The sequence below is a fragment of the Hypomesus nipponensis genome, chromosome 23 (genome assembly GCF_054491055.1).
Source record: "Hypomesus nipponensis isolate SF chromosome 23, ASM5449105v1, whole genome shotgun sequence".
Lineage (NCBI taxonomy): Eukaryota > Metazoa > Chordata > Actinopteri > Osmeriformes > Osmeridae > Hypomesus > Hypomesus nipponensis.
The window spans coordinates 11,637,412-11,652,391 of NC_140383.1; the positions used below are offsets into that span (position 1 = coordinate 11,637,412).

Here is a 14,980-nt window from a genome sequence, read left to right on the forward strand (position 1 = left end):
CTTTCCAGGAACAGGGTTGGCTAAACCTGTTCCATGATGTCTAGATCTCACAGTGTTCACAGCAGATTATACCATCATCAGGGTATTCGGGGTAGATATGGGCATAGTCCTGTTCTACAAAACATCAATGTCACAGTTGACATGTGTGATTGTATAATTACTACTATGACTAGAACTCAAATTCACACATTTCACTTACATATGGCCTTACTCAGACTCTCTCTCTTTCTAGCTTACTCTGTCACACACGCATACATTACATACACACACACACACACATACACACACATACACACATGGATAGTTTGGCATAGTGCATGTCTCAACAGAAAGTACTCTACATTTAAGTTATTATGGCATGTCCAGAATAATGTTAACTATTTCCCCAACATGTGAGTCTCCAATAAATGTTCACAGTACTTTATTTCCTGTGTGGTAGCTCTTATTTGCATAGCACCTGTCTCGTCTGCAGCTCTCCTTTGATAGTCTCCTCCACCTCTGAACCATGTGCCCTCAGCCAGCATATGCATCTGACTGCCTATGTTACAGTCTCAACTGCCTTTCATCTCAAGTCATGTTTCATGCCTGACCTGGTAAAACCTGCCAAATCTGGCATGTCTGTGATGTCACCTCACAGTCCTCAATACAACTCCAAACTTAAGCACAGGTTTGTCACTGATGAATTCAACTACAAAGCATAGGGTTAGGATTAGGGTTGCTTCTGTTGCTCTGCCATTGACTTTAAATATCTAATTATCTCTACATCCTTCAGTGACCTCTGGCTTAATGTGACCACAGACAGTGGGGAAGAGAGATGTAGGAGGGTGGAATCAGAGGTGAACTTGAACAAAGCGGACACCAGACAGCCACATCTCCTTTGCAGGATATTGTGGTAGCCGTCAAAGTGAAAAGAGGACAGGGATCAGAGAACACAGAGGCTGCATGCATGGTACTTCAGAATAGAATATTTGGATATTTCAAGGATTATTTTTTCTTTGGATATTCAAACCAGTATTTACACACTACTATTAGGTCAATGATAATAAATTGTGCATGGAGACAATCATCTATTTGATGTGTGGAATATACAGTTTACTGCAGAATTGTGTGTGTCCCTCCAGTAGGAGTACTGTATGTGGTAGCATTGTGTGTGTTTGCTTCTCAAATGATACTCAGCTAGGTGGGTATACAGAAACGAGTTTCAACTTGAGACTCTAAATTGTTGGTTTGAAAATATTGATGCTTGCTATGTGGAAAAAAACCCGAAAACTAACTGTAGTTCTAATGTCGCGCATGAGTGGAGCCTAGTGGTTAGAGTGAGAATTGCAATTAAATACAGATGACGGAGGAAGAGGGAGGACATGCCCCCACGTGAAAACATTTGGGATTACAGCCAAGGTTTCAGAATAGAATGTTAAAGTTCAGTTCAGACCTTATGGCTCAAAGGTATAAAACAAGATTCTACTCATTATACTACACATCAATCAGTTGACATGAAAATCGTTCTCTTGTCAAGTACCTCCATTTATTTAAAAGCAAAGCAGTGTTGTACATTTTTTGTTTCAAAGACTGACCTCATCTATTTACTCCTGTTTCCTTATCGGCAAGTCAGAGGCCATTTTCAAGGTCATACAGGCATACAACAGGATTTTCTCTGGCAAGCAAAACAGATAAAATATTAAGTGTTTCACAGTGTTCTTAGCAGAAGCTGTTGGACACTCTTGCTGTCCGCTTTTCTTGTCATCGGAACCTTTAAGAATCCGGAACAGGTCAGAGCTTGAATAAACAGGACAGATTTGAAATGGTTAGTTTATTACTAAAGGCAAATACTTCATAAGCTGTTGCTTTTAAGATTAGTTTAGGATTGTTGTATGATTTGTATAATTCGATGTCCATGAGTGTATGGAAATAATTGGTTGCAAGCTTGTATGATTCCTATGTGAATAATCTTTTGTCAGACGGTTTTGATGTAGTTATAAGGGTATCAGAGTAGTGACTTAACTTTCACTTATGTTCAACCTTGGATATAAAATCAGCTCCATTCTTTCTCTGTCCTCCTACCTCCAGGCCGAGATGACATTTGATTGGTCAAACTTTACCCTCCATCTGGAGGACTCTCTGACTGGGGCCATGGGCCGCTATCTTGACAACTGGCGTCGGAACACCTCTGAAGCTGAGCAGACACTGGAGAAAATACTGGCAGAGGAGAACTTCAGAAACGTGATCTGGTACCTGATAGTTATGATTGGCATGTTTGCCTTCATCATGGTGGCCATCTTGGTGAGCACAGTCAAGTCCAAGAGGAGAGAGCACTCAGATGACCCCTACCATAAGTATATAGAGGAGGACTGGACGGCCAACATACAGCAAAGTAACGTCATCACCAACCCCACAGCTACAGACCGCATTTAGATACATCAATATAACAGATAAATAACTGAAAAACCCACATGGTTCTCAGACACACAGATAAACACGCAGAGACCAAAACTAACTACACATGCATAACTGCCTTGATTACTACAATTGGTTGGTTGTGGATGTACTTAGCTTTGTATCAGAATAAAGTTGTCTAATGATGGTTCTGGATCTTCATGTATCATTTCAACCATTTTACAGAAAGAGAATAAATGGCTCTGGTGAAAGAGATTAAGTGTCAGAAGTTGGAGATAATAAAAGATGGAGACAATAAGAAGAAAGTGGGACATATAAGAAAGACTATTAAAAGAAGCTGACATGAAATGGGGAGTAATGAGAGGTAAAAATAGAACTGCTACCATGAACACTATTTCACTCTTCTCCCAGAATTATGTGTCAGACAGAAACGTACATCCATATGGTGACTTCAAATCACTGAATTTAAAAGAAATCATATTTGATATTTTTACACAAACCCAGGTAAAGCCTAATCTGTTTATGTTAAATTCCAGCTAACATGACAATGACTGAGGAAGCTTGGATATCAGGTTACTGTCTCCACAAGCTAAAAACAACCCCTGAGAATGTAGTGTCCTATACATTGCATGACAGGCAACGGTATACAGAAGAACTAACTGCCTTAAACAACAGCAGGGCTCTCAAGTTTGATCAAAAGTTTCGCATGAGATTACCAGACCTATCAACATTTGGGTACAAAAATCCTGGGGTGGGGGGAGCTCTTGGGGGGTACTCGAGACAGCTCACAAATTTACCTTTGTATGCCTGCGCCTCATCCATTAATTGAATATAACGGGACAGTTAACCCTTAATTCTTTCCCTTAACTTGCCAACTCTGTGTAACACATACATTGACAGGGGATTTCCAGAACATACCATGTCTGTGATGATATGAAAACCAAGAAAATGGGAACTATTGATCATTTAAATACCAGGACAATACATCTACATTATTTTTTTAAAGGGGTGATTGACTGTGGGTATTTCACAATGTTCCTTATGGTCTCCGAATAGGGTATGTAACATTGGTTGGTCTGAAAATGGCGCGGGTGCTGTTCTATGAGCCCTGATGCATCCTGTGAAATGGCCCCAGAATGAAACGCTAGGTTTTCTTCTTTTATGGTATGCTCATGAATATATAGATAAGCTGCGCGCTGATTGGTTGTTTTTCACCAGTGAAGCTGCGGAGCAAAGACGCAACACGGCCAACAGCACTCACTGAAACATCAAGGTGGAGACTTGAAATAAAAATGTACAAATAAATCTATTGTGTCTACACAACACTGTTTTCACCAGATTGACTAGATATCATTTAAAATGATTACGTTAGTTGTTTCCACTTTTGTTGTCAAAGCAAACAGCTATATAGCTATATATTGCCGAAAAATAGATCTGCACAAACATACATCTTGAATTGTATATTTACATGACAACACAGGTTATTTATTTGAATGAACAGGACAGATTTGAAATGGTTAGTTTATTACTAAAGGCAAATACTTCATAAGCTGTCAGGAACCGTCAGGAACAGTCAGGAACATGAAATAACGTTAGCCCCCCCTAATAAACTAAATCATCACAAATTCTACCGATGCTAAATACAGACAGGATATGTTAGCATTGCTAATAACTGTTAACAACAACATTGTACTACAGCTTGCGGTTGTGATGAACATAAAGTGGGAACAGCAAATCCTGTTTTACGTTGTCCCAGGTTTCCAAAACTGTCCTCTGTGAAATGGTTTGAGAAAATGTGTAATTGAGGGTCAAACTGCACAGGGATCTTCTCATAGACAAACATCACAGCCCGTACAGTGTTTGGTTCCTTGGGAAGACTCTGAAAAGTGTCAGCATTCCCTGTACAGGCTGGAACACTGCATTTATGAACAGTTCATTTTCAATATCCTTGAAAAATGTTCTTCTTTGTAATTTCGTGGAAGTAGCCTACACAGAGCAGCGAGCAGCAGGTGACAAAGGTACAGACCAGAGCCAAAAAAGGTGGAGCCACCGAACTGACTTCAGTTCAGTGGCTTTTTCAAAACTTACCATTTTACAGCTACATTTTTTAATTGGGGGATTTGCATAGGAAAGAGGTATCAATGGGCTTTGGGGTTCACTGCATTTTACCCACTGAACTGTTGTTATTCAACTGTTTATGACATGGTAAATTCGGTTCTGCAATCAATGACCCCTTTAAAGTTTTTCTTCAGCACATCTCACTGTATAATTTCATATTTTCTTTTCTTGATACAGCATCTATTTTGCTTGCAAGGGAAGCAATCACTTTTAGGGTAAACTCCCTTCGCAATGTAATGAACCCTAAATCAGCTAACGTTGACTAATCGTTCGTTGTGCGCCAGGCACAGGTCGTCGTGCGCCAGTTACACGTCATCACACGCTAATAGTTTTCAGGGGTGTCTTACTTGGTCGCCGTTTCACGCTCCTCATGCGTTACTCACACGTCAAGCACAAGCCAGATGTGTCCACCTCGCCCTAGAACGCTCAAAATTGACGTTCAGAGAATGTTGACCAGAATGTTGTGGTATGACGGGGCTTTTAGGTGAGGGATAATGTATAGAACGCCGGTCATTATCGGGAAATTCTAAAACTGGTTGTTCCCATCCTTGATTGTGATTGGCTATATCGCATTCGATGCCGTTGTGAAATCCAGCATAACCTCACAGGTTTTCCTCATAACATTCTGTAACATTCAATATTACTGCGCATCGAATATTTCAAATTTAAAAAGACGGCAAAGGTGTCCATCTGGCTGTTGGGTGGCAACGATTTATGTAGGAACTATACTTTGTAGTAGCGGAAGAATGACGGTTTATTATTAAACTATTTAGTTTCTAATTGTTTATATTGATGAAACCATATCAAATATTTGTAGTAACAGTTTTAGAAAAGCAATAAGCCCCGCAAATCCGTGGTTAACGCTGATTTTAGAACAGGTAAGGGGGTTTTCGGCACTCCGCTTCGCGTCGTGCCTAACAACTCCCCTTACCTGTTCTAATTAAGCAATAAGGTACTCGAGGCAGTACTTTATCGCCATTAAAGTACGTGGTTAAGGGTGTTAGGCCCGACGTACTGCCGAATACCTTATTGCTTTTATAATACGGTTGCCAGCGAAATTATTAATAGTAAATAAAGCTGCATTCCACCACAAAATAATAGACAACAAACATTGTGTATCGCATTTCAGTAGCCGAGAGAAAATAGTCCCTGTAAACAGTGGCTGTTGCTATGCAACGGACAAACAGCGTTGTGAACTTCACGTTTGTTAGCCTAGCTAGATCTCGCACCATCTCATTCATTCTGAATGCTCATTTTATAAAAGTTGCCTTTAAAATAACAACGACAATGGGACACTTTCAATAAAATAATATTTAATTTAAACAGTAGGCCTACTGTAAACATTCTAAATCAATCATAAATGTTTCGTAGGCACTGGGTTTAAGTTAGGAGTGACTTGGGACTCGATAGACGAACATTAGGCTGTTGTTAAGGTTATCTTATGTTGATTTGGATATCTCCATTAATTGTGCATCCATGGAAAACGTTATTTTAAGAAGCCAAGATCAGGTCATGTAATTACGTGGCTACAAAGCTCAAATTAAATCAGTGGATGTCTAATTAGCAACTAATGGCTACCTGAGCTTCCGTCCGTACGTCTCAGTAGCGAGACCAGCTAGTTAACACTGATAGCACGGGACAGTGCAATATTATTGCTCAAAAATTAACCGAATGTTGCTAGTCTAGCTTGCTAACCAATAAATTGCTGCACACCAGTACTTGTAGACAGTCTTTTTCTTCGGCAACATTTTAGTTATTCTGAGTGCGCACTAATATGGAACGCTCCCGTTTAAAGGTAAATGTAATAAGGCGTACAGTACTTTATGCTCAATAAAGCACACCCCGTGACTCACTCTCAACCAATCAGAATTCTTGATTTCAACCACCCGTGTTATAAAATCAGCGTAAACCACGGCCTCTTGGGGCTTATTGCTTAAATAAGCCTCTTCAGGGCTAAACAAAACCCCTCCGCTTCGCGTCGGGGTGCTGTTCGCCCTGTCGGGGCTTATTTTCCTGATTATCCCGCTTATTACACGGCTACTTGCCAACAAAAATAACTTAACAGTGTGTCTTTTTACAATTTATTTGTTACCATTCGTAGTGTTGATCAGCAGGGAAATAGTTCGCCAAAGACGTTGAACTTCATATAGACGTTGAACATTCTTCAGGCTTCAAATCAGCTGACGTCGCTAAGCAACGGAGTACGCTGGGGTTGAAAAGTTACCGGACTACTTGCGGAGTGCTACGAATCTGAGGCAAAAAGTCCACTTCCCTTGACAGCGGTCAGTTATTCATAGCAACGGTCTGTCATCAAAAAATAATTGACCGCAGAACGTTGGGAAGCCCCATTCAAGTGATGGGGCATTTTACAGCTAAGAACAGCCGTGTAATAATGTGATATATGTGATGAGATGTTTTTTATTCTTGCAGTGAAGTCAGACCTGTTACATGGATGACACGTCCAAACATACAGGTCATGCCTATCGCCATATCGATTATTAAATCAGGGGTTCAGTCCACTGCGGGTGGTGACACTGAGCAGGCAATAATAACATGGAATTTAACACCTTACACCGAGCCTTGTAGTCTTTAGAATCAAGTTAGACATATTCCAATAGACAAATGTTATGACATTGTTTATCCGTGGGGGTGCTGTTGCAGCCATTTCCAAATGCATTGGAATAGCTAGATAGACAATGTCAAAACATATTGGAATAACTGGATGTCACATTGTTAAAATGGAAAGTCAAAAGTAAACCTGCTCCAGCACAAGAAAAAGGGGGTGGGCCGAGGCTCAAAGTCGTGCATTTGAGCAATCTGGTGAATTTTTCCGTAGTGCAGAAAAAACGTGTCTACAAAATGTGTTGGCATCTACAGTTCTTGCACATTTTCAAGGAATGTACATTTTGTCAACATCCCATCAGTGCTCGTAGTGAGGCAAGTCCCAAGAAACTGAGCAGCTCTTGTGTTGCGGGACTGGCCAGGCCCTCACCACCTCTACGTTTGCTGGGTCAGTGGCCAAGTTATTAATACACTACTCAAAAATAATCTAGTCTTCATGGTCCGCGTCAACCAATCCCCCCTTCTTCCCATGAGACTAATTTAATGACCTGCTCTCTCTGCCTCTCTGACATCAGCACACAAGTGCATGGAAATCAGCAGGCAAGGTCTCCAAACCAAAGAAATGCTTTACCAGCATCCCTATTTTTCTGTAGTTTGGTAGCCCATACAACATCGACAATACATACAAGGATTTCAATCTTATTGATCATCACCATCCTTGCTTGGCACTGGAGCAATCCCTTGAGATGTCCATGGCAACACTATATGTTACCACGTTGATGCCTGCAGTCCTCTCTGGGACAAACCCTTCCACACTAAGCTTCCCCATACTGAACACAAAAGGCCTTGCCCTGCTGGCTCTCTGTTTTGCAGAAAACGGGAAGATTGCCATCCGACAAAGCCCACTCGTGTAGGACATCTTCCACCACCTCCCGATTAATAGATTAAAATCCTGTGCTCCATATGTCTAAACCTCCTCATCCTTTCTCTTTTTCACCCATCTCACTTTAGCCTGATTGGTCGTATCATCTCCACTCCTGTGCCCTCGACAAGTAGAACATTCCCTCTTTTCTACCCCTCTTGTTAATTTGTGCCTCCCAGGGTTAGGGTTAGGGTTACCCTCCCCCCACTGTCATCTTCACTGCCCTCCGAGAGTAGGGGATTGGTGTTGCCAAGACTCCCTGTGCGAGGGAATCGAGGGAAAACACACAGATACACATACCGGTTTCCATGGGAATATACACACCTGCTTGCAGACCGTCCCATAGGCTGTCAATGAGTATGTCATGTATGATCACGTTGCATATGTGAACACATTCACTATGCTAGTAAGCTATTCTGTAGGAACCATGTTCACTCAAAATATCTGCACTCCCTAAATCCATCTCTAACACCGCCCACTCACACACAAAAAACACATACCCCCACTCATTATAACAGAGACATAATTCTTTACCTCCTTGATTAAAATCTGCTATTCCTCTCCTCCCCTTCTCTTTTTCCCTCTATCTTGCTTGGTTATTTTTAGCCCCCAAACAACTGGTCTCCTAAAAATGGGCTTGTGCTGTCAGGGTGGGGGTGAGGGGCACTACTATGACCGGCATCCAATCCCCCAGCCCACTACAGAGGGCTGACACCACTCTTCTTTCCCTTTGTCTTGGGTGGAGAGAAGAAGCGAGGGAGCAACAGAGGGAGATTGTGTAGCAGTTTTTTTTCTGAACCACACAACGTTGAGGAACCGACTTTGACGTGACCCTACTTTCCTCTCTTTAAGGGAAGAGGAGTATTTTCTAAGCACTGGGTTGACCTTGCCCAGCCCAGCTTCTCCTGTGTGACTGAGGCCTGTGTGTAAGAGTACGGCTACTCTCTCAGAGTCTGGGGTGTGTGGTACCTCCATAGTTGACCACAAGCCATGCGTTCTCTGTGGTTTCTTCTTTTGCTGCCCTGTCTGAGTTTGTTGCCCTCGGGCTGGGCAGAGAAGGGCCTGGAGTTCCCACGCTATGACGGGAAGGACCGTGTCCTTCACATCAACGACAAGAACTACAAGAAAGCACTGAAGAAGCACAGCATGCTGTGTCTGCTCTACCAGGACATCCTGCCCAACAGCAAGGAGCTGCAGAAACATCACCAGATGACTGAGCTGGTCTTGGAGGTAGGGAGGAGGAAGAGGAGAAGAAGAAGCAGGAGGAGGAGAAGAAGGAAGATAGGGCCGAGGAAGAGGAGGAGAGGGAATTAAAAGAGGAATAGGATGTGTGGGATTTAGAGGAGTAAAAGGTAGAAAGTGGGTGAGGAAAAGAAGCAGAAAGGGGGGGGATAAGATATTGGGAGGGGAGTAGGGAGGTGGACATAGTGAGGAGGAGAGGGATAGGGAAGGAGAATAATATGAGAATGAAGGGAGTTATGATGAGGCCGAGATGTGATTGGATGAGAGGCCTTTAGTCAATGAGCAACAGAGTAGACTGGAAGGCAATCACACAGCCTCATGTACTGGCATTAAAGTATGTCCATTGAAGGTCAATTTGCGAGTTTGTGAGCGTGCACATGAGTGAGTTGAGTGTGTCTGAGTATGTATATGTCCAAGCTCCAGAAAGTTGTCAGTGAAGGTTATTTCTATAAATGAATTGAGCCTCCACTATCTCCGTCTTTCAGTAACCCTCTGTGCGAGTCACTCCTCCTAACTTATGTTGGCCCAGACAACCTACAATACCGTTTAAGATGCTTTAAACAGAAACTGTAACTGTGTGACACAGTTAAAGCACTGCAGCTTTAGATAGCTATCTCTAGAAGGTCCAAAGACAAAAACAAATTACGTTCATAGAAGAAAAAGGTGCTCAAGAGTTGCTAGCAATAACTGATAACCAATTGCAACCGTGTCTTCATTGTTGAAACTAATCCTCTAACTCAGCAGGACCTGGGCAGTGACATTGTGCCAGTGTCTGACGTTTCCAGTGGTCTCCAGTGTGAACTCCAAAAGTGGATATCAAGTTTCACACAGGACCAGTGTGGAGCCAGGCTGAGCTCTGCAGCAACAGTAACATGAGCAGCGTCCTCTAGCCTGATAATAGACTGAGCAATTTCACCCAGCAGGTGGAGGGCTAGCTACTAGTGTCCCTAATCTGCGTTGTTTCGAAGAAAAAAAAATTCTAACTAGCTATAGTGTACTGTATGAGTTCATTCATGTTCAATTATATACAGTATGGTTTTACTCCTTTAGGGGTCTTTGAGTCTACTTGAAACAATTTTGGTTCCCTGTAGAACAGTCTCATTAAGTAGTGATTATGGTGGGGTCATCCACCATCGTTAATATTTATTTATAGACCTGTCCTGTCACAATGTTCTAGTGGTCTGTAAAGTTACCCCACAGACATGTTGAAATAACTGTCCCATATGTGGTCATGGCATCTAAAGTACATATACTGACGTATGTTGCAAACATGAGAGGCGTTAGTGTTAATATAAACAGTAGCAGAAAGCTAGCCATGGGCAGTAGGTAGAGAGATGAGATGGTAACAACTGGACCTCTCTCCTAAGCCCTATGCCCCATCAGCAATCCAACCATATCATAATAACCATACCTGATACACAAAGCACTTATCACCTGACAATGTTCCAATTATTGAACCAGAATGACGCTCAGAGCTCCACATGACCCTCCCAGTACAATAAGGATATGGATCGACCAATTAGGGTGCTTCCTTGCTGTTTCTATCGGGAAGATATTTTTAGGAGCACCAATTAGCTGTGGAATCATTACCAGAGGTCAGTGTCTGGCTGGGGCAAACTGATACAGTCATATCTGAGAGTAAGAGATAGACAGAGAGACAGAGAAAGGGAGGAATGGTTGACAGGATTGTATAAGTAGTCATATAGTGGTCACTGTGTCAGGGCCCAGGGCTACTTCCTGCTCTGGCCTGTTAGCTTGTCAATGATGTCACAACTAATCAGCATCAGCTCTGGCCTTCTGGACTCACACCACAGACATTCCTTGACTGTAAGTGTTTGTGAGTGTGTGTGTGTGTGTGTGTGTTTATTATAATTCCAGCCTTCAAATATAAGCCATTCAATCCATTTCGGCCCTCAATATTCATCATTATGTCCACCTTTCACACCAAGAGAGTGAGAGACCAGTCAGAGAGAACAGTAGGCAGCGTTGCAGTGGTCCTGAATTCGCCCTGACATTGTGCTCTCTCTCCCTCAGCTGGCAGCCCAGGTGCTGGAGGAGAAGGACATTGGCTTTGGGATTGTCGATTCCAACAAAGACGCAAAAGTGGCCAGGAAGCTGGGTAAGGCTGCAACTGACCATTAAGATGTTTACAACTATTTGTCACTGAGCTGGCCGTCGGTAACTCGGCTGTAAATCATGTGTGTTTGACCCCTGACTCCTCATCCCTGACCACAGGCCTGGTGGAGGAGGGCAGTGTATACGTGTTTAAGGCTGACCACGTGATCGAGTTTGATGGCCTGCTGTCAGCGAATACCATAGTGGAGTTCCTTCTGGACGTGAGTTTGGACCCTGGATCAGTTACTTTCAGATGCTGTGCTTGGTTTGGGGAGGGGGGGGAGAGACTCCCTGTATGCATCTCTTTTTTTTGGCTCTGCTTGCCTTCTCTATCTCTTAGTCTCTCATTTTCCATCCCAGTTCCGATCCTCTTTATCTCTGTCTCTCTCCCTGTAGCTGTTGGAGGATCCAGTGGAGGTGATAGGGAATGCTTTGGAGCTGAGGGCTTTTGACCGAATGGACGAGGACATTCGCCTCATAGGATACTTCAAGAACGAGGACTCTGAGCGTGAGTATCTGTGGGTATGAATTAGAAAGAACATTGACAGTGTGTGTCTGTGTGTGTGTCAGAGAGAGGGCAGCAGAGTGTATGTATGTGTAGAGTATGTGTTGGTGTGTGTTTGTGTGTTAGGGCCTGTTTGGGTTTGTGTGTTGTGTGAGTTATGGTGTTAATATGGTCTAAGGGTCCATAGAATACCCATGTGCTGTGTTGGGGAATAACCAGTGTGGGACTTTGGCTGGTACCCTCTATGATAAACAGGGCACATTAAACTTCATCATCTTCAGGGATTTACAGATCCATTTTTATCCTGCTCCACGCAGCTGCAAAGGCCTTCACTTCCATGTAACAACTGACTGTGCTAGTGTCTGGAGGCTTATGTCAAATCTTGCTATAGGGGATTAGAATAAGTGGTCAGAGTTCAGCTATTTAAGTTCTCTGATGTGTCAAATACATTTTCTTAAAGGCCAGAAAAAACACACACATGCTTGCTATGATTGATGAGAGAGCACACCACCTGAAATATATAGTAAATGTATGTAAAAAATCAAGCACTCATCTTCTGCACTCATTTTCTGTCCTCTCATTTCCTTTCCTCCACATCCCATCCATTATTTTCCTCTTCTTCCTTCTGCTCTCCTTCTTCTCTCATCTCATCCAGACTTTCTTGCCTTCAAGGAGGCAGCAGAGAAGTTCCAGCCCTACATCAAATTCTTTGCCACGTTTCAAAAATCTGTACGTCCTATCATGTCTCAAGCTATAGTTGAATCTATATAGCAATATTATCATATACATACATCAAATATAAAGAAAAACAAATGAGGTACAGGATTTCAGATTTACATTTACAAACCTGTTCTCTCTGGCATATGAGTAGAAAGGCCACCCAAGGCCATGAACAGAGGGGTGATCCTGGTTTGGCTGTCTGTGCTGTTTCAGGTGGCCAAGGAGCTGACCCTGAAGATGAACGAGGTGGACTTCTATGAGCCCTTTATGGAGGAGCCAGTCACCATCCCAGACAAACCCAACTCTGAGGAGGAGCTAGTGGCCTTCATCACCCAGCATAGGAGGTAAGAAGGAGGAAGGGAGCGAGGGAAGGGGAGGAGAGATGGTGGGAAGAAGAGTATGCAAGATGTGAGGGAGCTCCAGAATGGTGCAGAATGGCATGGTTCACATTTCACACAGTACATGAAAGCCTAGTTAGGGACTTGAGCTGATAGTCATTTTCAGTACTAGTTTTCTCATTACAGTGTTCCTGTCTGTGTTGTTTTTCAGACCCACTCTGAGGAAGCTGCGAGCCGAGGACATGTTTGAGACCTGGGTAAGAGTCTTATAGACAGAATCTTTTAGACAGAATTCACCCACCATCAAACCAGACAAACTCACTCATAATGTTATCTTGTTCTTAGGAGGATGATATAGATGGGATTCACATCGTGGCCTTTGCAGAAGAGGAAGACCCTGGTAATAAATTATATCTGAAGCATCATCTACAACATTGACCTGGTATAACTGAAAGGTACTGATAGGCAGATCTGTAGATCTATATCTCCTCTTCTGTCCTGATCTGTCCTGCTTTGTCATGTCCTTTCCTGTCCCCTCCTGTCCTATCCTCCTTTCCCGTCATGTCATACCCTGTCATGTCCCCTCCTGTTCTGTCCTGTCTTGTCTTGTGACTTCTCAGATGGTTATGAGTTCCTAGAGATCCTGAAGGAGGTGGCTAGAGACAACACACACCAGCCAGATCTCAGCATCATCTGGATTGACCCTGATGACTTCCCTCTGGTGCAAGAACACACACACAGACACACACGCACACAGATACATGCACACACTATATTTGATTATCTTGCCATTATAGCTGTCTGGCCAGGTGTGACTGTATGTCTTGTGGCTGTCTCCCCTCAGCTGATCCCCTACTGGGAGAAGACCTTCAAGGTGGACCTTTTCAGACCTCAGATTGGAGTGGTCAATGTCAGCGATGTAAGTCCACACCTAACACTCACCTAGGCAGCCAACACCACCAGTCTTACACTGACTTGTGACTAACCCTTGGAACTGGCCCCCTGGCCAATGTGTCTGTGTGCAGGCGGACAGCATATGGATGGAAATGGATGATGAGGACGATCTGCCAAGTGCTCAGGAGCTCGAGAACTGGATAGAAGACGTCCTCTCGGGCAAGGTCAACACTGAGGATGACGACAATGAAGATGATGACGATGATGACGACGAGGACGATGACGACGATGATGAAGAGGATGATGATGATAATTCCAATAACAATGATGAAGACGACGAGGAAGAGGAGGATGAAGACGACGAAGATGATGATGTTGAGGAAGACGATGATGACGATGACGATGATGAGGACGATGATGATGGTGATGAGGATGATGATGAGGACGATGATGATGAATAATTATCATTATTAACTGTGAATTGGAAATCGTGAATTCGTGACATCATTGTTTGATTTATCCAACCCCTGCACTGTATTGTACTCTTCAGTCAGCACTGATTAAATTCAGGGGGAAAGGAGAGCAGTTTTCTCGATTCCTTTGTGCATCTAGAACCTCTCCATCATTGACCTAAGTCAGCCTCATAATCAGCCACATCATAATGTTCACTTTCCACTGAGACACAAATCCTCAAACCAGTATTAAGATTTTTTGTAACTTATCAGCGCCAAGACACAAGCATGTCCAACAGTGTGAGAAATTACTTAGCTGAGGAACCGTTTTCCAAGCCAAAGAGATTAAACTGTAAACGGGTGAATAGAGAACAGTGAATCAGTGTCAACCTGATCGTTCAGTGTACTGGACTTCTAGATGTAAAATTCGACCAAAATTCTGCCTTTAATACCTAGTGTAAGGTGTACAGATGACTTTTATCAATCTTTTCTGCTGTACATTTTCCACAACTTCAATAAAGTTAACAAAGTGGTACTAGTCTCTTGTACTTGTCCATCTGTACCAGTTTGAAGGGAATAAGCTCTGATCTTGGTTAGCTCTCTCTTCCCCTCTTCGTCGTCCCATCCCAGCCACACTGAGAATCCGAAGCATCTCTGTGTAGTACGTGTGGTAATTCAACAATGTCCTTCATTTCTGCTTTTCTCTTCTTGCGGCCTT

At 43.0% G+C, this 14,980-nt stretch overlaps 2 protein-coding genes across 3 annotated transcripts; both read left to right on the top strand.

Annotated features, from left to right (window-relative positions):
* Positions 1 to 1,651: 1,651 nt before the first annotated feature.
* LOC146234239 (potassium voltage-gated channel subfamily E member 2-like) lies at positions 1,652 to 2,582 on the top strand. Of its 2 annotated transcripts, none has more exons than XM_084689569.1 (2): positions 1,652 to 1,804; positions 2,068 to 2,582. In XM_084689569.1, the coding sequence occupies exons 1-2, from the start codon at positions 1,802 to 1,804 to the stop codon at positions 2,410 to 2,412; spliced, it is 348 nt and encodes a 115-aa protein (XP_084545695.1). In that variant the 5' UTR covers positions 1,652 to 1,801; the 3' UTR covers positions 2,413 to 2,582. The 2 variants fall into 2 exon arrangements, with proteins under 2 accessions (XP_084545695.1, XP_084545696.1); XM_084689570.1 differs by having other exon boundaries at positions 1,653 to 1,769.
* Positions 2,583 to 8,714: 6,132 nt separating this feature from the next.
* Positions 8,715 to 14,800, top strand: casq2 (calsequestrin 2). Its single transcript, XM_084689620.1, has 11 exons — positions 8,715 to 9,226; positions 11,273 to 11,357; positions 11,474 to 11,574; positions 11,750 to 11,861; positions 12,514 to 12,587; positions 12,792 to 12,922; positions 13,128 to 13,173; positions 13,262 to 13,316; positions 13,537 to 13,637; positions 13,761 to 13,835; positions 13,942 to 14,800. Exons 1-11 carry the CDS (start codon positions 8,987 to 8,989, stop codon positions 14,269 to 14,271), a joined length of 1,350 nt encoding a protein of 449 aa, XP_084545746.1. The 5' UTR covers positions 8,715 to 8,986; the 3' UTR covers positions 14,272 to 14,800.
* The last annotated feature ends 180 nt before the right edge of the window (positions 14,801 to 14,980 follow it).

Excerpts from the sequence above, each read along its gene's own strand:
- casq2 (XM_084689620.1), top strand. The coding sequence starts at position 8,987 with ATGCGTTCTCTGTGGTTTCTTCTTTTGCTGCCCTGTCTGAGTTTGTTG. Across the intron at positions 9,227-11,272 it reads TGACTGAGCTGGTCTTGGAG|CTGGCAGCCCAGGTGCTGGA; the intron begins GTAGGGAGGAGG and ends TCTCTCCCTCAG. Across the intron at positions 13,317-13,536 it reads TGCAGAAGAGGAAGACCCTG|ATGGTTATGAGTTCCTAGAG; the intron begins GTAATAAATTAT and ends GTGACTTCTCAG.